Source organism: Heteronotia binoei, chromosome 8 (assembly GCF_032191835.1).
Source record: "Heteronotia binoei isolate CCM8104 ecotype False Entrance Well chromosome 8, APGP_CSIRO_Hbin_v1, whole genome shotgun sequence".
In the NCBI taxonomy this organism is placed as follows: Eukaryota; Metazoa; Chordata; class Lepidosauria; order Squamata; family Gekkonidae; genus Heteronotia; species Heteronotia binoei.
In genome coordinates, this window is record NC_083230.1 from 81937209 (window position 1) to 81959851 (window position 22643).

At 45.9% G+C, this 22643-nt stretch overlaps 1 protein-coding gene across 1 annotated transcript in view; it reads right to left on the reverse strand.

Moving 5' to 3' along the window:
- The window catches only part of CACNA1I (calcium voltage-gated channel subunit alpha1 I), a 537094-nt gene that overhangs the window by 84929 nt on the left and 429522 nt on the right, over positions 1-22643 (reverse strand). Inside the window, exon 10 of the mRNA XM_060245420.1 lies at positions 20325-20731. Within this exon, the coding sequence (XP_060101403.1) occupies positions 20325-20731 (407 nt within the window). The remainder of the gene's footprint in view (positions 1-20324; positions 20732-22643) is intronic.

Consider the following 22643-nt stretch of genomic DNA (forward strand, 5'->3'; position numbering starts at 1 on the left):
GACTGAATGAATAGACTGGAGCCCTGCTCCCCAGCCACCTGCCCTCCAAAGCTTCCTCCTGAGTTTCCATTCCAGTTCCTGAGAGCTTTGTCCCACACAATTATCTGTTTACTTGCACCAAGTGGTTTTGACAACTGCTGTCCAAAAAATCCCCTTTGTTCTGAAAAAGCAAATCCTTTTTTTCTCTGCAGACTTCTAATTCATTCCCAACACTTCAATATGATCAATGACCTCATGAAAATTTGAATACAGAAAAGTCTGTGTGAAGGGGAGGGGAATGGGACACCTTCCGTGCGTCAGAGTCTTTTTATTAAAGTTGCCACTTCCCCTAAATGCAGAAAGGTGGAGTGATGTGTGTGTGTGTTTGTGACTGAAAGGCGGGGGAGAGGAGAAAGACTCAATTTCCATCTGTAATTATGTTTGAATAACAAAGCAATAAAGCAAGAACTGAAAGGCAAAGACAGAAATATTGGTTACAGAGAAGAAGTCTACAGTCCTAGTCACACCAGTAGGGATTACTTGTGAGTAAGTACACATGGAATTAGGCAACATGGCATTTCCAGTCCCACAGGATCACTAAAGCTCTGCTATGCTGTGGGAGGACAAGAAGTCACTTCAGAGTAGAAATATTAGTTGCCTCCTCAAAGGCAATCTTTCTTTTATTTCTCTCTTTGCCATCTTCTGGGCTGTAGAATCAGAACTTTGATTATTTCACGTTCCTTTTGCTTTACAGCTTACTTTTGGATCATTTGCCTCCTTCCAGAAGCTGCTCAGATGCTGCCTTGGGAACCAAGTTTGCTTAGGCCTGCAAAGATACATAGCTATAGCTATTTTTTGTCTTTGTGACCTCTATCATATCCTCTAAAATGATGCACAAGTTTGAATATTGCGCACAAGGTGCACAAGTTTGAATATTCAAACTTGTAAGGTGCACAAGTTTGAATATTCAAAGTGACTTTCATAGTTCAGAAACAGGGCTGGCCCTAGACTGCCTGGTACCCTAAGGCTAATTTCTGGTGCCCCACTCCCTGGACTGATAACATCACCAAGTCACATGAGAGTGCCCAATTGTCTAGTTTGCCTAGTGGCAAGCTGGTTCTGTTCATAAAGCTCTTTGGTGGAGGACCTAGCCATTTTGCCCTAAAACTGAGGCCAGAATCTGTCTCCCAAAATGTTTTTCAGTGGTTCCAACCACCCATCCCATGTTTGTGGAGCTGGTTAAGTCCCCATTTATTGCAACATCATGTGGACTTTGGCTGCCAAGAACATTACATTTCTCAGTGATTAAAAGCGCAATCCAGAGGGGGGGGGGGCAGAAAGTCTTTTGGGAGCAGATGAGCCACTATTTGGGCGCAGGAAGGGTTTGTGCTGACGTACGACCAGTGCCCCCACAGCTGAGGGGAGTTACATGGGCGAGGGGCTGCTTGAGCGCAGCTCTGCCCGAAGGCAGCGGCGCTGGAGGGCTGCACCCGAGCGTGGGTGGAAATGAGGTGGAGCGCGGCATTCAGGCGAAGGAGGGGGTGGAGTTGGGGGTGTGGCCAGGCTTAGGCGGCTTCCTGACCAGTTTGGCCCATGACACGCCCCTCCCGAGAGGTGCAACTTTACGCCTGCAAAAATGGTGGTGTGCCCCATAGACACTCGTTGAAACCAAAAATAAAGGTCGCCTCCGCCGCTGCGGAAGCTCGGAAACCCCTTAGGGAGCGACGTGATTACCTCACCAATCCCCTCACGCCTTGGGCTGACGAGCCCCCTCCCCAGCACCCAATCGCGGTCTCCCCCCTCCTAGAAATACTTCCGCTCTGGCCTCGCACAACTCAGTTGTTAGGGAGAGGAGTGCATAGTGGGAAGATCTGCTGGCGAGCTCCTGGCCATATGGACAGGCAGGCACGTTGGTGATGGGTTTTGCACCTCGCGGTTGCTTTGACAGTATCTTTGACTTGCAAGGGGGAGAGAGAGGTCTCTCCCCTGGGGCTAACTGCTCTTGTTTCCAGGTCTCCACAGGTTCCAGGCTCCCGGAGGCTCTGCATGCAAGGACTGTCGCCCATGGCTGGGTAAGTTCCACTGTCCACCCCCCAGCCTCCCCCTCCCCTCGCTCTCAACTGCTCGGTGTGCGAGTGTCTCTGGCACTTGAACCAGGCAGTGGGCTCCGGCAGGGGGTATCTGCTGACCTCGCTCCCCTTTGCTGCCACCTGCTCCCTTCCCTTGGTCTGCCCTCTGCCGTGTTCCCTACCCCTGGCGGGGCACGTGGTGTGTGTGTGTGGCAGCTACCCCATTGCGGGGAGGTGGGCCAGAGACTGTCCCTTTAAGAGAGCACTTGGCTGAAATGCAGCCTGCTCTTCCAGCCACCGCCCCTGCAGGTGCTCTTAATCTCTGTCTCCATTTAACAGGTGGGACTCCAACACAGAGGCTTCCGCGTGTGCCACTCCACCGCCCCCCCACTCCCTCAGCTGCTTCTCTCCATCACTTGGAGCGGAGGCCCGCCCATGGCGAGACTGCCCAGCATGCACCAGGGAAACTGTTGCACTCTGTTCTGGCAAAATAAAGTCTGAGCTGTGCCCTCTGTTGTCTCTCCTGCTTGGCATATGCTGCACGTTCCCAGGACAACCCCCCCCCCCTGTCAGTGGCCTCTCCGAAGGAGTGCCTGGGAGGGTGGGCAGACTTGGTTCTTGGGGGTGGAGAATGGGCTTTGAGCCACCATGCTGCTTCCTGCGTTGCTGGAATGGGGAGGGGGGTGCCGCCCCTCAGCCTGCCCAGGCTGACGGCCTATGCGACCGCACAGGGCTACCGTGCGCTGGGCACTTGGGAGGGGGGGGGTTTGCTGAAGTGGATGAATACCAAATGGCTCGCACTCAGTTCTGTGGCCCCCAGGTGAGGTGTTCCTTGCACATAGTGGGGGGCGGCAGCAGGGCAACATCGGTGGGGGGGGGGGCGCTCCGGGTGCTGCTGGTGGTGTCTTTTGGACTTGGTCTGGCTGCTCCCAGACACACATTCCAGCTGCTGTCTAGGATAGGGAACTCCTGCACTTGGCACTTCCTGCTAGTCCGTGCATGCCCCTGGCCGCCAGCCTGCCATTGGCAGAGTCTCTGATAGCGGGAGGAAGTGGGGGGATTGACAGCCTCTCAGACACAGGCTTTCCGCCCCCTCACCCGGTCACGCGCAACGGGCCGGCCAATCCCATGGTCCTGTGCGAGCCTGTGCCTCCCCCACCCCTGCCTCGGCAGCAGGCCAATGGCGTGCACCTGGGCAGAATCACCATGGCGACGGGTTCTCTCTCGCTCGTCGGGTCCCTCTTCCCTCTCCCAGCATGGCATACCGTCTCCCCTTTGGAAGTTCAATGAGCAGCGCCATAGATCTACCCACGCCCGAGTGGCCGCCCGCCACATATGTCTGGATTGAGTTGCCCATATATCTTATTTTCACAAACACACTTTATTTCTGTTTTACTCTTATCAGGATACTCTGGCATATAAAGACACATCACCACTTTGTTAAAAAATCCCTTATAGAGCTGTTGTGTGAGTCATTGTCTAGACTGAAGGCATTTATTTAAGACAGGTACAGAACTTAAGCCAGCATCTACTTTAGAATAGGAAAGAGAATTGGCAGAAGAATGCCTTTCTTCTTTATGATCAGGCTTGTTTACTGCAGATTTGGGCTCAAACTGGAAAATTGGCCACCTTCACACTGATACTTCTCTTGCAGCCATCCAGGATAACACACCAAGAGGCTCCTGGCTCTCTTGAAAATGGACACAAAGGTCAAAATTGGGTTCATCATGAAATTTGTAATGTTATTTTGAACATGCACATAAACTGCTGCTATTTTCTGACACATTTTTTTGTTACATTACTTTAATTTTTTGTAAACTACTCTTGTGCACCTTTAGATGAGGTTAAAATGTTTCAAACAAAGAAACTTAAATTATGATATGTTGATCTTGAAGTAATACATCACTTTACAGTGCATTTGCCCTGACAGTGCATTTTCCCAAAGCCCAGGCTTCAGGTTCCCAGCCTCCCACTGTGGGTGGGGTTTCCCTTGATTTCAGGGCCTCCAACCCACTAGCACATAACTCGCCTGTGGGGAGCCCTACCCCTGAAGAACTCCAATGGTGCCCACCATGCCCGGCCTGATGACGCCACTTGAAAGTGATGTCATCATGTCAGACACATTGTGCAGGGATGCTCTAGCATTTGGGTAAAAAGATCTATGGCATCATAGAACAAAGGAATCCACCCCCCTGGGCCAGCAGCCAGGTAAGATCTGGCAACCCTACCCAGGCTAGCCCAATCTTGTCAGGTCTCGGAAGCTAAACAAGGTTGGCCTTGGCTAGTATTTGGAAGTGTGACCTCCAACGAATACCAGGGTTGTGACACAGATGCAGGCAATGGCAAACCACCTCTGAAATGTCCTTTGCTTTAAAAACAAGTTTAGCTTGCCACCTAGTAGTGCATAACACTAAAAGAGCTAGAACTTCTGGCTCCAGACAATTTTAGGGTCTCCTGGCTATATACTACACACAATGCTGTATGCTAACAACAATGCCTCCTTTATACCTCCTTTTCCTTTGCTGTTTTAACTTTGGAAGTTATGATACAATCACAGACACCATCTTTTACTGGGATCTCTTAATTTCCCAAACCAACACTGCACTACATTGTATTTCACATTTCCCCTTGACCTCTTGAAATGGGTGGTGGGTCATGTGAGGTTTTGAACTTGAAATGTAGAATGTTTTCCAGCATTTGCACATAAGATTTCATTCCAATATCTCAGACTTTAAGGCAAATATTGTGTTGTGTTAAGGTTAATATCTGTCCTTGCGCTCTTGAAAAATAGCGTGGTGCTCGAGCTGGGATTAATGTCTCAAACATGTTAATGTACTTTCATTCCAATGTCTCTGCATTCAAGGGGGATATTGCACTGACTGTTTTTTTCATGTTTCCTGGCCTGCTTGACAACAGATATGTGTGCATGAGGGAGGTGGGGTCAGGCTGTTCTCCAGAACATAATGATGTCTTGAATGTATCACTTTGACATTCAAGGCAGATATTGCATTTCATTGTATTTTACAACTTTCTGGGCAGAAATGGATGATGGGAGTGGAAATCAAGCTGGGGTTTGCTTGAAATGCAGGAAGTATTCCTGAGCATACATAGCAAAGTTTATTGAGATGTCTCAATTTTCACAAAATATATCATATTGCATTGTGATTTGCATTTTCCTCTCCCCAAGTGAGCCTGGAGACAGGGCTGAGCTGCCATTCAGAGCTGAAATGTATTTCTGAATATGTGAGTCAAACCAAGTTTAAGCTTGATATCTCAGTGTAGGGTTCCCATTCTGCTGGAGGCGGGAGTTCCCCTGATTGTGGGGCCTCCAACCCACCAGCACAGGATTGGCCAATGTGGGGGGGAGCCCCATTCCCAAAGAGCTCCACTGGCACCCAACCTGCCTGGAGTGATGACATCACCCAGAAGTGACGTAATCATGCCAGGCACATCATGCGGGGATGCTCTAGCATTTGGGTTAAAAAACTCTACGATGCCAGAGTTTTTTTACCCAAATACTAAAGCATTCCCATGTGATGTGCTGGTGCGATTATGTCACTTCTGGGTGACATCACTGTGCCTTGCATGGAAGTACAGTCCCCCACTGGCTGCCAGGTAAGACCTGGCAACCCTATCTCAGTGTTCAAACAAAATTATCATGTTACAAACAAACAAAATGCTAAATGGGTGAGGCCTTGGTTGGCTTCTGAAATGGCAGTTTAGTGTGGGAAGGGGAGCTTCTGAAGTTCAATCACAACAAGTAGGGCTAGATATAGGGTGTTTCAGTGCTGGAGTTGCACTGGATTGAGGGGAAGCCCACAGTCACTCAAGAAATGATGGAAACATATAAACAATAGCAAAAAAAAAGTTAACTGAATAGCACTAATAACGTTAACAGAAAAATATCCTCTATGATACCTACTCTTACACAACTACATGCCTTATGGGATGCAAATCACAACAATAATTACGGGCATAATTTTATGAGAGAAGACACAGCAAGCACCCAATATAGCACACTCTTGCTTGGACAATGAAAAGTGCAGGCTTGAAGAAAGGTGGGTGACCTGCTTGTCATAAATAAATAATTTATTGTGCTGAGGGTAAAAATAGGAAATGTATAAACATATGGAGCAGAGGTCCATAAGTGGCTATTAGGGAATAAATGGAACTCTCTATCTAGGGCAGTGATGCTCTGTAATCTTGGTACTTGGGGGACAACCGTGGGAGGGCTTCTAGTGTCCTGACCTCACTAGTGGACCTCCTGATGGTACCTGGGTTTTTTGGCCACTGTGTGACACAGAGTGTTGTACTGGATGAGCCATTGGCCAACATGGCTTCTCTTATATTCTTAAGTTCTTATCTGTGATCAGATCAACCATATATATATATCTATATTGTGTGTATAATGTGAGTATCAGACATAGTGGGACTTGATTTGGATCAGAGAGAGGGCAGATAGGTGTGGGAGAGGGCAGATAGATTTTAATCTAAATCACCCTTCCACATGAATCACACATTGTAAGTACCCCTAAAAAACCAAGATAAAGGCAAAATACGAGCTGCCCATCTGTTTCCTTTAAGGTTAATTAAAACATATTGGCATGAGAGTGGTTTTATTCAGTGAAATTGGAGGGAGTAAAGAGTTAAACCTCTCTTCCCCTTCTGGGCACCCCAATCAACATCAGATCCTCAAATGGCTGATATCGGTGTTTTTAAAATGGTGGGAGGAGCTCTTCATTGTTGCCCCAGGATCATCTGTTTTCACTCTCAAACCCGATTGTGTAGAAAGATTATCAGGGAAAATCTGCATTTCTCAGATAGTGTTTATCTTCAAGGAACTCTCCACCACAAAGGCACAAATTCATATGTGTTAAATGTGCCTATTTTCAGCAGAGACCACGCCTGACCTACTTGGATGTGCACCATAGAGATAAATATAAACCTGAAGTCACAGATGCAAATTCACTCTGGTGTGTGTGGGGGAGCAAAGACATCAATTTCAGTCTGAGTCGAAAGATTATGTCAGTGATAATGAGAAATGTAATGTGGTGCCACGGAGAGATATAATGGTGGATTGTCCTTCTCACTCTTGCAGATGCGTTTGCTCTCTCATTCCTTCTGTGTCATAGCGAGGAATGGATGTTTTAACAGTCATGCTTCTGCCTTTCTTACAGAAAAGGTCACCTGTTTCTGCTCACTTTCCTCTCCTCACTGACATCTGTTTCTCTAGACAAGTGCAAACCTGTTAATCTTTTTCTAATGGTCCATCAGTCACCCTGGGGAATGGCTCTATGAGGGGAGATTGGTAAGGAAGATAAGAATACAAGAGAGGAGTCTGAAGATGGGGAGCAAAGAAGAAGAAACAACCTTTAACAACCCCATTGCAGAGAGGTAGAAAAGGCATAACAGATGAAGAGCGGGGGGACACAAAGGAAGGGGAAAGCTGGAGGAAGCCTGGAAAAGAATTAGGGTAGCAAAGAAAAAAAGACATAGTCCTAACTACAAATATGTAACAGACTCCAATGGAGTTAAACTGATCATACATTTGCTGCCATTTCTGCAGAGATGCAAAATTAGAGTGAAAAGAACTTTAGGCCTCAGGTTCCATTATGCATTGCCTGGAGATCCTTGGAGGCTCATCCTCCAAGGGACCCCATCACCTCTGAGACTGTTAAAATCATTGCAGGTTTGCCTGACTTCTCATGGAGCTGATGGTTGTGGAATGAAAATGGAGACACTTCATTCTGGAACAAATCACAATCACTCTCCCACATCCAAAATATTGGCACCGCTTGAAAGAGGCTGATGGAAACTTTAAAAACCCCAGAAAACATACATTACAGAAAACTGGAGAATGAACACCGCTGAATGCTCATTTGTGCCCAATAACCTAAAAGCACCAGGAAGCTGCAAAGTGACTATCAAAGTGCTAGAAGAAGAAGGAAAAACAGCTAGCACAAAACACTCCTAGAATTGGCAATGATAAAACAAACTGCCTAAAGATGTAAATCTAAGCAAAGCATTATGGAGAAAGCAAGTTAATAGTGACTGTTAGCAGGATGACGAGGTCAATCTGTCCCCAGCTGTGTAAGATGTCACAAGGAACAATCACTTATTTCTACTATGTATCAGGGTCCAAATGATGTTGTGACCCTTAGTAGCAGCACTTTATAACCTGAGAACTATGCCTTAGGCATCCTCCGTGTTGTATGGGGGCCTGGAATGTGCCATTCATATCACATGCTGCCATTTCCTAAAACATTGCCACTCAAACAGCCACTAGGATAGTCTGTGTTCTCAGGCCAGTCCAGATTATTTGACACCATCTGTATATTAAACAACAGACAAAACCAGAACATCATAATGTGGACACAGAACCTTTGTTTTGCTATGTATACCTGTAAGAGTAGACAGCAAGGGAATTTAAGAACATAAGAAGAGCCTGCTGGATTAGACCAGTGGTCCATCCAGTCCAGCATTTTGTTTTATGCACTAGCCAACCACTCTGCATGGCCAACAACAGGACACAGAGGCCAAGCTCCCTCTTACAGACATTAGGCTAACTGGCCTGTAATTTTCTGGTTTCCCTCTTGACCCTTTTGAAAGTGTAAAATGTTTAAACTCCCTATGATGACAGGAAATGATCAGGTTTAGAATTCCAAAAGACCCATAAGGCCAAACAAAAGAAAACTGATCTTCATAAAACAATACACAAATTTTTAGTATTACACAGGCATTAATCCCTCCTGGCCACCAGGGGGAGTGGAGGGCCATAGCCAGGGGATGTGCAAATGGTGCCCTGCCCCCTTGCTAATTTGCCATGCACCCCACCTCCAGTCATGACCTCCCTGATCCCACCACTACCTTCTCTCAGCTGAAAGCGCCAGCAGCCATGCCTCCACCTAGTGCAGCTGTTTCTGAAATGCCTTGGACAGTTGGCAAGGGTGTGTGGAGTTCTGGGCATCCTGTTCCTGGAGGACTATGAGCAGCTGGGCCTGCCTGGCATGGATGCTCCTGGCTACTGCTGAGGCTCAGAAGGCACCACTGCGGCAGCCCGAGGGAACACTCAAGCCTCACAAATGGCTGACCCAACTGCAGACCAGGTGAGGCAGGATAGTAGCAGACAAGCTTGGGTGCCTGGGCAGTGGGTGGGCAGGGAAGAGGGAGAAGGAAGGTGCCACAGAGAAGGCCCACCTCACACCTCATTGTGCCTGTGTCAGGTTGGTGGGGGAGGTGCTTGCTGCAGGTGTCGTGTGACACTGCCACACAATGTCTGCCTGGGCAGGTTGCACATCAAGGCATGCCCCCCTTAGGGTTGCCAATCCCCAGGTGAGGGTAGGGGATCCTCTGGTTTGGAGGCCCTCCTCCCACTTCAGGGTCATCAGAAAGCTGGGGGAGGGGAGGGAAATGTCTGCTGGGCACTCCATTATTTCCTATAGAGACCGATTTCCATCAGGTGTAATGGAGAATTGGCATGTTAGTATTTGGGGCTCTGGAGGAACTGTTTTTTAGGCAGATGCACCAAATTTTCAGCATAGCATCTGGTGCCTCTCCTCAAAATACCCTCCAAGTTTCAAAAAGATTGGATCAGGGAGTCCACTTCTATGAACCCCAAAAGAAAGTGCCCCTATTCGTCATTATTTTTAATTGAGGGAAGGCATTTTATTTATTTATTTATTTACTTTAAATTTATACCCCGCCCATTCCAGATGGACTCAGGGTGGCTGTGTGCAGTTCCTTAAATTTGATGGCCAAAACTCACTTTGGAGTTCAATTATGCTTGCCACACTCTTGCTCCTGGCTCCACCTCCAAAGTTCCCAGTCATGGCCGGTGGGTGGAAGTAGGCCAAGTAGACAGATGCCTACGATGCCACTTGGTCTACAGGGTGCCACCAGGCACCCCCTCTCCCCACACCCAGCATGGAAAGCAGGCTCCATGGAGCACTTACGCTGCCCAGCTGGTTTCACGTTCTCTGGGTCTGTAGCTCAGACCTGGGGAACGTGAAGCAGGAGGTGCCTGCACTGTGCACTCCTCGGCTCTGAGGACCACACTGCGCAGGCGCTGCCCGGCTGTCCCCAACCCACCCAGTCTTCCTGGGCTGTGGGAAGGCTGAGAGGGGTCGGTGGAACACCCAAGCACTGAGCACGCTCAGAGCCCGGCTTTGAGCACACCCGCTGTCACCCTAATGTCAGCCAGGCTTCCTGGAAGCCAGAGAGAAGTCAGGGGAGGGGAGGCATGGCAGTGACTGCACTCGGAGCCCAGCTCTGAGCTCACCCACTGCCGCCCTGAAATTGGGGGAGGTGTGGCAGCAAACTCGCTCAGAGCCCAGCTCTGAGTGCGCCTGCTGCCACCCTCATATCGCCCAGGTTTCTTGACACTCAGGAAGCCTCAGCAATGTCGGGCAGAGGCCTAGCAGTGGGCCCGCTGGGAGCCAAACTCTGAGCAGCCTGATGCCATGCCTCCCCTCCCATTGGAAGACAGGGGCGGAAGGGGGATGCAGAACCCCCAGTGCCAGGCCTGTCCCCAGATATTTCTTGAATTGGTCCTGGCAACCCTACCCCCCTTGCAATTTTCTGGCTATAGGGCTGGAAGGGTTGCCAGCTCCAGGTTGGAAAACTCCTGGAGATTTGGGGGTGGAGCCTGGGAAGGACAGGGACTTCAGTTGTGTACAATGCCACAGAGTCCACCCTCCAAAGCATCCATTTTCTCTAGGGGAACTGTTCTCTATTGTCTGGAGATGAGCTATAATTCTGGGGGATCCCAAAGTCCCACCTGGAGACTTGTGTCTATGGCCGTAGCCAGCGTCAGGGCAGACAGGGCTCTGCCTCCTCTTACATTTGCAGCGCCCCCCCATCCCCTCCCCTGCCTTCTGCAGACAGAGGACACAACACCTGGATGTGTGTGGTTTGAAAGTGGCCCCTGCGTCCCTTCTCCCTCCCAGTCCTGCTCCAGTCAATAGCCACAGGGGTGCATTTGGAGTGACACCCTTGGATGCTCAGCATACTGCTGTGTGAGGGGTGAGATCCTTGATGGTCAATAACAGGACTGCTGGAGAGGAGGAGGTGCCAGGCAAGCCAGAGCAATCTCTTCTGGGCCCTCTCCTCCTCTGCCCAGCTTTCTGATCCACGGAGAAGCAAGTGGGGCTGGGCATGAGCCTCCAGCTCCCTCTGTGCCTGAGAAGGGAGGGAGGGAGGGAGGGGGATGAAGACAATTGTTCAGGGTGGTGAGAACCAGAGAGGATTGTGAGGAACTCCAAAGGGATCTGTTGAGGCTGGGTGAGTGGGCGTCAACGTGGCAGATGCGGTTCAATGTGGCCAAGTGCAAAGTAATGCACATTGGGGCTAAGAATCCCAGCTACAAATACAAGTTGATGGGGTGTGAACTGGCAGAGACTGATCAAGAGAGAGATCTTGGGGTCATGATAGATAACTCACTGAAAGTGTCAAGACAGTGTGCGTTTGCAATAAAAAAGGCCAATGCCATGCTGGGAATTATTAGGAAGGGAATTGAAAACAAATCAGCCAGTATCATAATGCCCCTGTATAAATCGATGGTGCGGTCTCATTTGGAGTACTGTGTGCAGTTCTGGTCGCCGCACCTCAAAAAGGATATTATAGCTTTAGAGAAGGTGCAGAGAAGGGCAACTAGAATGATTAAAGGGCTGGAGCACTTTCCCTATGAAGAAAGGTTGAAACGCTTGGGACTCTTTAGCTTGGAGAAACGTCGACTGCGGGGTGACATGATAGAGGTTTACAAGATAATGCATGGAATGGAGAAAGTAGAGAAAGAAGTACTTTTCTCCCTTTCTCACAATACAAGAACTCGTGGGCATTCGATGAAACTGCTGAGCAGACAGGTTAAAACGGATAAAAGGAAGTACTTCTTCACCCAAAGGGTGATTAACATGTGGAATTCACTGCCACAGGAGGTGGTGGCGGCCACAAGTATAGCCACCTTCAAGAGGGGTTTAGATAAAAATATGGAGCACAGGTCCATCAGTGGCTATTAGCCACAGTGTATGTGTGTATATAACATTTTTTGCCACTGTGTGACACAGAGTGTTGGACTTGATGGGCCGTTGGCCTGATCCAACATGGCTTCTCTTATGTTCTTATGTTCTTATGACAAGCCTTGATAGCCTGGCCCTCATAAGTGCCATGGTCTCCTGGGTCAATCCAGGCTTGTGGTGTGAGTTTGCAGGGCATACTTGGCCAGGGAGGAGAGGCAGGAAGAGAAGGCACTGCACTGCTGCCACCTCAGCCCCAGCCCCTGTCTCAGTGTACAGGGTTGGCCTATGTGTCAGAAGATCCACCAGCCATGGAGCTGGCTTCTCTGTGCCTCTGCAGCACTGCAGGGGATGGTGGATTTCAATGGCATGAAGGCATAAGGTGCAGCTCTGCTCTCCCCGACTCGCTCTTTGCTCTGTGCCCTGTTAAGCTTGTATTGCTTCCTGTGTTCCTCTCGTTGCTGAACTGAAGCAATGACTGGAGGAGGAGCAGAAGTGACAGCTGCAGACACACTCAGGCACACAAACAACCTCTTAGGTGCATTAAGACCAATTGTGCAATTCTGACTGGGGACACTAATTAAATTAAGGTGATTGGAGTACCTTTAAATAGCCACTGCCCCTTGAGGATCGTAAACTTCCTCCCACCCCAAAAATCCTGCCTACGGGGCTGCTGGCACCCCTAGCTTCAGACCCTCTCACAGCTCCTTCCAGCAGCATTCTGACTTACTGAGTAACCAGAGTCATAACCAAATGAAAACATAAGAACATAAGAGAAGCCATGTTGGATCAGGCCAATGGCCCATCCAGTCCAACACTCTGTGTCACACAGTGGCAAAAAAAATAAAATACACACACACACACACATATATACACACTGTGGCTAATAGCCACGGATGGACCTCTGCTCTATATTTTTATCTAACCCCCTCTTGAAACTGTCTATGGTTGTAGCCACCACCACCTCCTGTGGCAGTGAATGCCACATGTTAATCACCCTTTGGGTGAAGAAGTACTTCCTTTTATCTGTTTTAACCTGACTGCTCAGCAATTTCATCGAATGCCCACGAGTTCTTGTATTGTGAGAAAGGGAGAAAAGTACTTTTTTCTCTACTTTCTCCATCCCATGCATTATCTTGTAAACCTCTATCATGTCACCCCGCAGTTGACGTTTCTCCAAGCTAAAGAGCCCCAAGCGTTTTAACCTTTCTTCATAGGGAAAGTGTTCCAACCCTTTAATCATTCTAGTTGCCCTTTTCTGCACTTTTTCCAATGCTATAATATCCTTTTTGAGGTGCGGTGACCAGAACTGCACACAGTATTCCAAATGAGACCGCACCATCGATTTATACAGGGGCATGATACTGGCTGATTTGTTGTCAGTTCCCTTCCTAATAATTCCCAGCATGGTATTGGCCTTTTTTATTGCAATCGCACACTGTCTTGACATTTTCAGTGAGTCCACCACGACTCCAAGATCTCTCTTTTGGTCAGTCTCTGCCAGTTCATACCCCATCAACTCGTATTTGTAGCTGGGATTCTTGGCCCCAATGTGCATTATTTTGCACTTGGCCACATTGAACGTCATCTGCCACGCAGACACCCACTCACCCAGCCTCAACAGATCCCTTTGGAGTTCCTCACAATCCTCTCTGGTTCTCATCACCCTAAACAATTTAGTGTCATCTGCAAACTTGGCCTCTTCACTGCTCACTCCCAACTCCAAATCATTTATGAACAAGTTAAAGAGCATGGGACCCAGTACTGAGCCCTGTGGCACCCCACTGCTTACCGTCCTCCACTGCGAAGACTGCCCATTTATACTCACTCTCTGCTTCCTATTAATTAGCCAGTTTTTGATCCACAAGAGGACCTATCCTTTTACTCCATGACTCTCGAGCTTACTTAGGAGCCTTTGATGAGGAACTTTATCAAAAGCTTTCTGGAAGTCAAGGTAAACAACATCTATTGGGTCTCCTTTGTCCACATGTTTGTTCATCCCCTCAAAGAAATGCAACAGGTTAGTGAGGCAAGATCTTCCCTTACAGAACCCATGCTGAGTCTTCCTCAATAACCTGTGTTCATCAATGTGCCCACTCATTCTGTCCTTGATAATGGTTTCTACCAACTTTCCCGGTATTGAAGTCAGACTGACTGGCCTGTAGTTACCCGGATCTCCTCTGGAACCCTTTTTAAAGATGGGGGTGACATTTGCTACCTTCTAGTCCTCAGGAATGGAGGCAGATTTCAATGAAAGATTACATATTTTTGTCAGGAGATCCACAAGTTCAACTTTGAGTTCTTTCAGAACTCTTGGGTGTATGCCATCCCGACCTGGTGACTTATTAGTTTTTAATTCGTCAATCAGTTGTAGGACCTCCTCTCTTGTCACCTCAATCTGACTCAGGTCTTTCAACACCCCTTCCAAAATTAGTGGTTCTGGAGCAGGCAAACACTTCTCGTCTTCCACAGTGAAGACGGAAGCAAAAAATGCATTCAGCTTCTCAGGCATTTCCCTATCCTCCTTCAGTAATCCTTTTACCCCTTGGTCATCCAAGGGCCCCACTGCCTCTCTGGCTGGTTTCCTGCTTCTAATATATTTGAAGACATTTTTATTGTTGGTCTTTATGTTTTTTTGCAATATGCTCCTCATAGTCTCTTCTTGCCTGCCTGATCACAGTCTTGCATTTGATTTGCCACAGCCTGTGTTCCCTTTTATTAATCTCATTTGGACTAGCTTTCCACTGCTTAAAGGAGTTCTTCTTACCTTTTACAGCTTCCATTACTTTGTTTATTAACCATGCAGGCCTTTTCTTATACCTGTTTGTGCCTTTCCTAACTTGTGGTATATATTTTATCTGAGCTTTTAGGATTGTAGTTTTAAATAGCCTCCAAGCTTCCCCAAGGGTTTTGACTGTATTTACCCTTCCTTTCAGTTTCCTCTTCACATGCCTCCTCATCTCAGAGAATTTACCCCTTTTAAAGTTAAACGTGGTTGTGCCGGTCTTTTGGGGCAACTCTCTATTTATACAAACGGTGAAATTAATAACATTATCGTCACTGCTCCCAAGCGGTGCGATCACTTTTACATCTCTCACCAAGTCTTGGGCATTACTTAGGACCAAATCCAGGATCGCCCTACCCCTGGTAAGTTCTGTGACCATCTGCTCCATAGCAGTCATTGAGAGCATCAAGAAACTCAATCTCTTTCTCTCAACCAGAACACATATTGACCCAGTCAATCTGCGGGTAGTTAAAATCACCTATTACAACACAGTTTTTACGTTTAGCCGCTAACTTTAATCCTTCCATCATATTATAATCGTCCTCTATCTTTTGATTTGATGGGTGATAACAAACTTCCATAGTTAAATTTCCTTTTGGGCCCTCTATTTCAACCCAAAGCATTTCTAGAAGGGAATCTAAGTCTCTTACCTCAGTCTTGCTGGACCGTATACCTGCTCTGACATACAGAGCCACCCCATCTCCAACCCTTCCCTCCCTATCCTTCTGATATAACTTATATCCAGGAATCACCGTGTCCCACTGATTCTCCTCATTCCACCAAGTTTCTGAAATTCCCACAATGTCTATGTTTTCTCCCAACACTATACATTCCAACTCACAAATTTTACTTCGAACACTTCTTGCATTTGCATACAAACATCTATAATTTCCCAGGCAAGCTAGGCCCGCCACCTTCCTCCTGCCGCCTCGAGACTTTGGCAGACAGTCCATACTGTTTGTCACCATCTCAGTGGACAACTCTGATCCATTACCTGGTAGAAAAGTAATAGCTAACCCTTCATCTCTTTGAGATGAGTCCTCCCGAACCAGAGACATTTCATCTCCTTGGCTTTCCCCCAAGATTTAGTTTAAAAACTGCTCTGCCACCTTTTTGATTTTAAGTGCCAGCAGCCTGGTTCCATCTGGGGACAAGTGGAGACCATCTCTCTTGTACAGCTCCCGCTTGTTCCAGAAAGCATCCCAGTGCCTGACAAACTTAAACCCTTCCTCCTTACACCATCGTCTCATCCACACATTGAGACTTCTAATTTGTGCCTGTCTCTCCTGCCCTGCTTGTGGAACAGATAGCACTTCTGAGAAGGCTACTTTGGAGGTCCTGGCCTTAAGTCTCCCACCTAGCAGACGAAATTTTTCCTCCCCACATCGTTGGTGCCAACATGCACCACGACCACTGGCTCCTCCCCAGCACTGTCTATCAACCTATCTACTACAACAACAAGAGTTCAGTAGTAGAAGTTCAAGAAGTGAGCAGTGACTAATGAAAGCTCATACCCTGCCACCAATTTTGTTAGTTTTTAAAGTGCTGCTAGATTCTTGCTCCTTTCTACTGCTACAGACAGACTAACACAGCTGCCCATCTTGATCTTAATCATTTGAGTGACTCATCCAAATGGCAGCTTTAGCCACATGGAATATTTGTTAATGTTGACTATCCTGTGAACACTAATCTGTTTCCATACCAAGTCTCCATTTCAGTAGGTTTCATTTAAAAATAAATAAACAAATAACAGAGCCACGTGGCATATTGATCTAAAATGAGAAGCACCAGTCCTGCCTAGAATCCATAGCTCTGCCCCTGCATGTGATCTAACTGTGGTTCCTCAGTGTTCAGAAAAGGCACTTGCCCAAGACTGCTCTAATCTTTGTTATTATTTCCCATTTCAAGGGCTGAGTCTTGACACTAAAAAGAACAGACTCTGGGACTAAACCATGTTGAACCCTGGCTCAAATTAAACTCTTCCCAGAGGTCCTAATAAGCAGTGTGGTTTTGTTTGTGATGCATGCTGCTCCATAAATAGCTCTGACATTATCTCTTGAGTTAGAAGAATTTTGAAGAAACAATTCTTGATCTCCCGCCCACATCCTCCTCTAGCTATGTGATTTCCAGATAACACATCCCTCATGCAAACCTTGTGTGTTTATAGCTTTTGAATCCTAGTAGATGATTATCATGATTGTCCTCTGCCCTTAATCATCACCAATCAAAGTGATAACAGTTCAGCTTATTTAATTTTCCTTTTCTATTCCAGTCCTCCTGTTTTTATGCAATTTATGGTTTTATATTGCTCTCCTCCGAGTTAGGAGACATTTTCCTAAGACAGAGGTGCCTCCATTAGCCCTCATTAAACAAAGGTGTTGATCAACACAGGGCAACCATGTTCATCTTTAAAAGACTGTGCTCACAGGGTCTGATTCACAGCAGATTCTGTGCAATGACTACGCCATAAACACGCAGCAGGTTAGTCAGTGAATGTGAGCAATCGCCACTCTTCAGCAAAAAGTACTGTCTCTGTGTATGATTTGGTAGCACTCTTCCCTAATCCAAGGCATAACTTGAAACCCCATAAATGAACTGGTCCCAAATATTAGATATAGGATCAAATGCAATGACTGTGCTTCCTGCAAAGATGTTAAGGGTGCACAAAGACAATGGCATGTTTTTGATAAAGACATGCCACTTTCCATTAAGCACTGAAGTCAGAGGAAATGTATTCTTCCAGTTCTGTGACTGTCATAAAAGCACCTCCCCCCAGAGCAATTTTAAAAATTAAAAAATATGTATTTTTTAAAATGTGCCAAAATAGTATAACTGGGCAACCTTGCAGTGCATCTGGGGGGTAAAGCCACATGGCCTCCTTAAGTAAAGAACTGGACAAAAGGATGAGAAAGCAAAGCTTGGATAGGAAGCATGTATATGTATCATTTCAGGAATAGTGGTGTGTGTGTGGCGGGGGTGGGGGAGGGAGAGCTGAGAATTCAGTGACAAAAAACACCTCATGTACTCTTTGTTACCAACTGCCAAATAGGGTCTGGAGCTCTCCTGACTACAGAGGTCAGTTCTAGTGGAGAAAACAGCATCTGTGGAGGGTAGATTCTATGGTATCACATCCTCAGGGAGTTCCCTCCCCAAAATTTGCCCTCCCCAGGCACTAGTCCCAAATCTCCAGGTTGGCAACCGCAATGTACACTCTAAAAGGAAATATTCTTGCAGTCGAAATGTAGATGGCTGTAATGAGTCTGGGGACAGTATCACCACATACAAAGATTCTGCTAGTGACTGACCCAAAACTACAGATTCAAAAAGACCATTTCCTTTTTGTGTCATCTGAGTGAATTCATGGTAACATGATAACCATGTTCAACCAAAAACCACACAAAGGCCATTCATTACCACCTCTGGAAAACAAGAGAAGAATCTGGATCACATATTGTAGGCTGCACTGGGCAATGTTACACATCACCTAATAAGGTACCTTTATGTAGTCCCCCCTAATCAAATTCTGAGCATGGGCATGCTTTGGGCGTATCTTGTTTTCACATGAGAACATGCAGGCCACAAATCATGCAAATATGTATCAACAAATAAGGTTAATCAGGCTGCTTTGTGCGAAGGTAGACATGTCTTTTGATAAGCAATTTCACAAGAAGTGGAAATTCTTTGTATTATGCATTGTAATTGCTAATTCAGAAATATAATTATTTTCCACAGAGTCGTAATGTATAACGTTCATTAAAATGACCAGATTATTAACTTTCTGTAGACTCCCCGCATCAGGGTGGGGCTACTCAGGGAATAAATCATGCGGAGAAACACAACTAATTTGCATGAAATAATTGCCTGTGATTAACATAAGTTGCAAATTGTTTTCATGAACTTTGTTGAGGCCAAACTACTGATGTTCATTTTTAACTCTGATGTGGAAAAAGTTGGATCAGCCCTTGAAAGAAAGAGTAAAAATCCCAAAGGGAGCAAAAAGCAATGGCTTAGTCATTTTTTTCCACTTGCTTCATTGTTTTAGATTGTAAGGTTGTGGGCAGCTCTGTTCTTTCTAACTCAATTATTGTATAAAATATTACTACTTCTCTTGTTCCTTTGTACATTGGCTGTCCTCCTTTCAAACATATTTGCAACTGCAATATACTGGTGGCTGGAATTGTCAAGAAGCCAGCATGCGTTTCTGAGCCATATAAGCCCTGGAGACTGCAGGCTGCCCAACCCTGCCCTGCACATGACATTACAATAAATAGACCAGATTCCTGCATGGCAGTAGGACAAAAATGCTTGGGCTTGACAGTACAAACATTTGAGGCCTCACAAAGATGGCACTCAGGTTTCAACCCCACTCAGTGTTAGGAGGAGGAAACGTGTGATTATTATATACTGAGGTTTGACAGTGATAAGAGGCACATTTACCTCCAGACTGACAACTGCTTTCAGTGTCTTAACCCATTCTTCTGTAGATACTAACAGGTGGTTTTGGCCTCTCTGTCCCTTGGGAGGGTTCCTTGACCCTTCTTCTAATATGGGATTCACCTGGTTTCCTATACTTCTGTACAAGCAGACAGTACTTGCATGTCTCTTAATTAAGCTGAAAAGACTGGCAAACTGAAGGATCTGATTTCAGCTATGGTTGAAAAGTCTGTGGTGTCCCCCAGAGGGTTGGTATTAGAATAAACCAAACAGACTATGGATTCAGTTAGCTAATGAAGGGAGAAATGAGTCAGAAAGAGGGGAGATAGTGGGAGGCAAGGGGAAGAGACAATACAGAAAAAGGGGGGGAATCATAAAGTGCTTTGGTAGATGGAATACATAAAGCAAAGGAGAAGAGAGGGAGCAGAAAACAGAAAAGCTAGAGAAGAACAAGAAAGGGGCAGTGTGAAAGGAAAACCAGAAATAATTAATGGCAGGATTGCAACCATCTCATGCCCAATTATTCTGCAGGATAGCATTACAGTGAAGCATGATAATGGTTAATTGCTTGATGGGCTTACACAATATGTTCATGTGTGTTCTGTTTACTCTGGCCTCTTTACTTGCCTGTGGCCTCAGTCCACCGAGCACCAATGGTTAATGCAAAGGCTCCATCCCTTCCAGTGGAGTTAGCTTCCAGCAGAAACTTTGGAGCAGCATGCTTTTCAGAGTTGTGCACAAGAAATAAACATAGAATAGGTGATAGCTGTGTAAAGGGAAGTGGTGACTCAGGTGAGCATCTTCTCACCTTCTTAGCCTGCCATCTCAAATTTTATTGCTGCCTAAGAGCTTCTTGATTAGGTTGATGGGTCCTTGATTACATGTCCTATCAACTCCCAAATTTCTTAGAGGCATAGCAAACAGATTTGGACACAGCAGCATTCAGCTCTACAGGTGGTGTCCCTACAGCCACATCATGCTGAACAATTTCTATCCATTTTAAGCTGCACTACTACCACCTCAGACTGCTCTCTGCAATTCAGTTACCTGTTCATGGTGCTCAATACCCATGCTGATGGTGTTCACAAGGATGGCGATCATGATCCCACGATTGAAGTATTTGCTCTCCACAATTCCCCTCAACTTGACCCTCACTTCTTGCCACACATAACCGCAGTGTGTCAGTTGTCCACTTTCTTCTCCATCCTCCTCTTCTTTCTCCAGGTCTGCAGCCCCCTCACTTCCTTTCCTCCCATCTCCCTCATCCACACTGGCTTCTCCTCCTTCCTCCTGATCCGAATCAGCACTGTCCAGTACCGAAAGTCTTCGGGCTGCTTCCCGTTGAGTTTTGTGACAACTTGGACAATTGCTGGGGTCAGAGGTCAATGTCATGGCAATAGGCTGACCAAGATTTTGTGGCACGTAATCCACAGAATTGTGTTTCCGGCAATGCCCTGTGTAATACACAGAAGGATTAAATTTAAATGGGAACATATATTTTTAAAAAAATTTAAGAACAGTTTTGCTTCTCGGTACTTAATTAAGCAAAGCAACTCCTAAACTGGGTTGCTGGCCATTTTAAGAGGAAGAAAAATTAAGCACTGGAACTGCCTGCCAAGGGAAGTATTAAGCTTAACATCACTGAGAGACTTTTAATGAAGATTATTTGTCTCTCAGAGACACGCTCTACTTCAGCCACAATAGATTGGACTCAATTATGTTCAGTTATATAGCTGGGGTTGAATAGTTCTCCATATTGCTGGAATCATTAAATAAGAGGCCATGGCCTATGCAATCCAGGATCAAAAGTGCTTAAATTTTTTTTTAAATCTGTCATCCTACTTATCATGTAAAGAAATGCTTCCAAAATACTTTTTTTTGTGAGGGGGGGGAGATACTGTAGAAATGGTTCTCGTTCATGACATTTATTCTGTTTCTCTCCTATTGGTTCTGTTAACTGTCAACATTTCTTTCTTCTTTTTATGAGCTCCTATTCCTAATGGGTTTGCAGAACAAGCAAGGCTATTAGGAGAAAAGGCAAAAAATAAACAAACAAAAAAACCCTGTGGTAAAATTGTTCACAAAACCCTCCAATTACAGCTGAAATTAATTCCAGGTGAGTTCATTCAGGAACACAAGATTCTATCTTTTACCAAGCCCTAAAGGTATTCTGGTGCTGGCAGATATGAGTAGGGACTGTCCTATGTTTCTTTTTGGCTCTAAAGGCTACTTTACAGACATTTCTTAAATGTAGACCTGAGATGGTTTATGTGTACCTCTTGTGTCCATCATTCCATATACAAATTATGAGTTGCAATATCATCAGTGTACTTGCAGAGCTTCTGAAAGTGCTAGGCAAGTTCCCTTTTTAAAATGTGGACGTGAGGTCAGAAAGGAAGTGATTATAGTGAAAGAAATCATCACCTGCAGATGATAAAATGCTCTTATCATTCAAAAGGCTGAGACTGCTGGCCTGGCAGAAAAATGTGATTTCTTTCCTTTCCTCACTGAATTCATCTTGATGGAAAGCAAAATACTATAAAACAGTTTTATCAAAAAAAGTTAGCATTCTCAGACTATAACTGCATGACTAAACACAACATGTACTTATAGTCTGGTTTCTGTACCTGACTTAATTATATATGTTCCACCTTGAAGCATGTCCTTCAGGAAAGGTAAAAAGACTGATAGTACTGCAGAAAGGAAGGACCATGGCAACAATAGTGGGAGGTGCACCCTAACAGCTGCAGAAAGGGCCCAGTGTAAAGCATGGATGAGTGAGCAACAGCAGTAGTCCTGCCTAATGGAATGCCAGCATCACCATTCTCACTTCAGGGTGTGGAGGGCAGGAAGTGAGTGAGGCCTCTCCATACATTGGCATGGTTGTGGAATTTGGGAGAGGTAAGCTCAGCCATTCTGGGGCTGGACAAGGCACAGGACAAAAGGGATGGCTAGTTAGGGGCTGCTAGGTTCAGGAACTCAAGAAACCTCTGACTGTGTGGGCATTGGTTTAACATTTTACCTCATGCACAAAAATTCCAAAGACTCAACTCTACCCTTGCCAATCTGGCCATTTTTGAAAAAGCACTTCCGATTATTGCGATCTTTCGGATGTCCTCTGGAATTTAATTTAATTTAGTTTAATTTTTGGATTTATATCCCACCCTATTCCACAAGTAGGCTCAGGGTGGCTTACACCAGCAATTTCAGAACATATTACAGATTAAAAATTAACATCGTACAAACAGATAATATAAAATCAACAGCAATATAGTATCTCAACACAGATGGCAGAACAACACAATAGTGTATAGGCTGATGACGATCAACACAATCACCATAATGGTGAGAATAATTTTACATTAT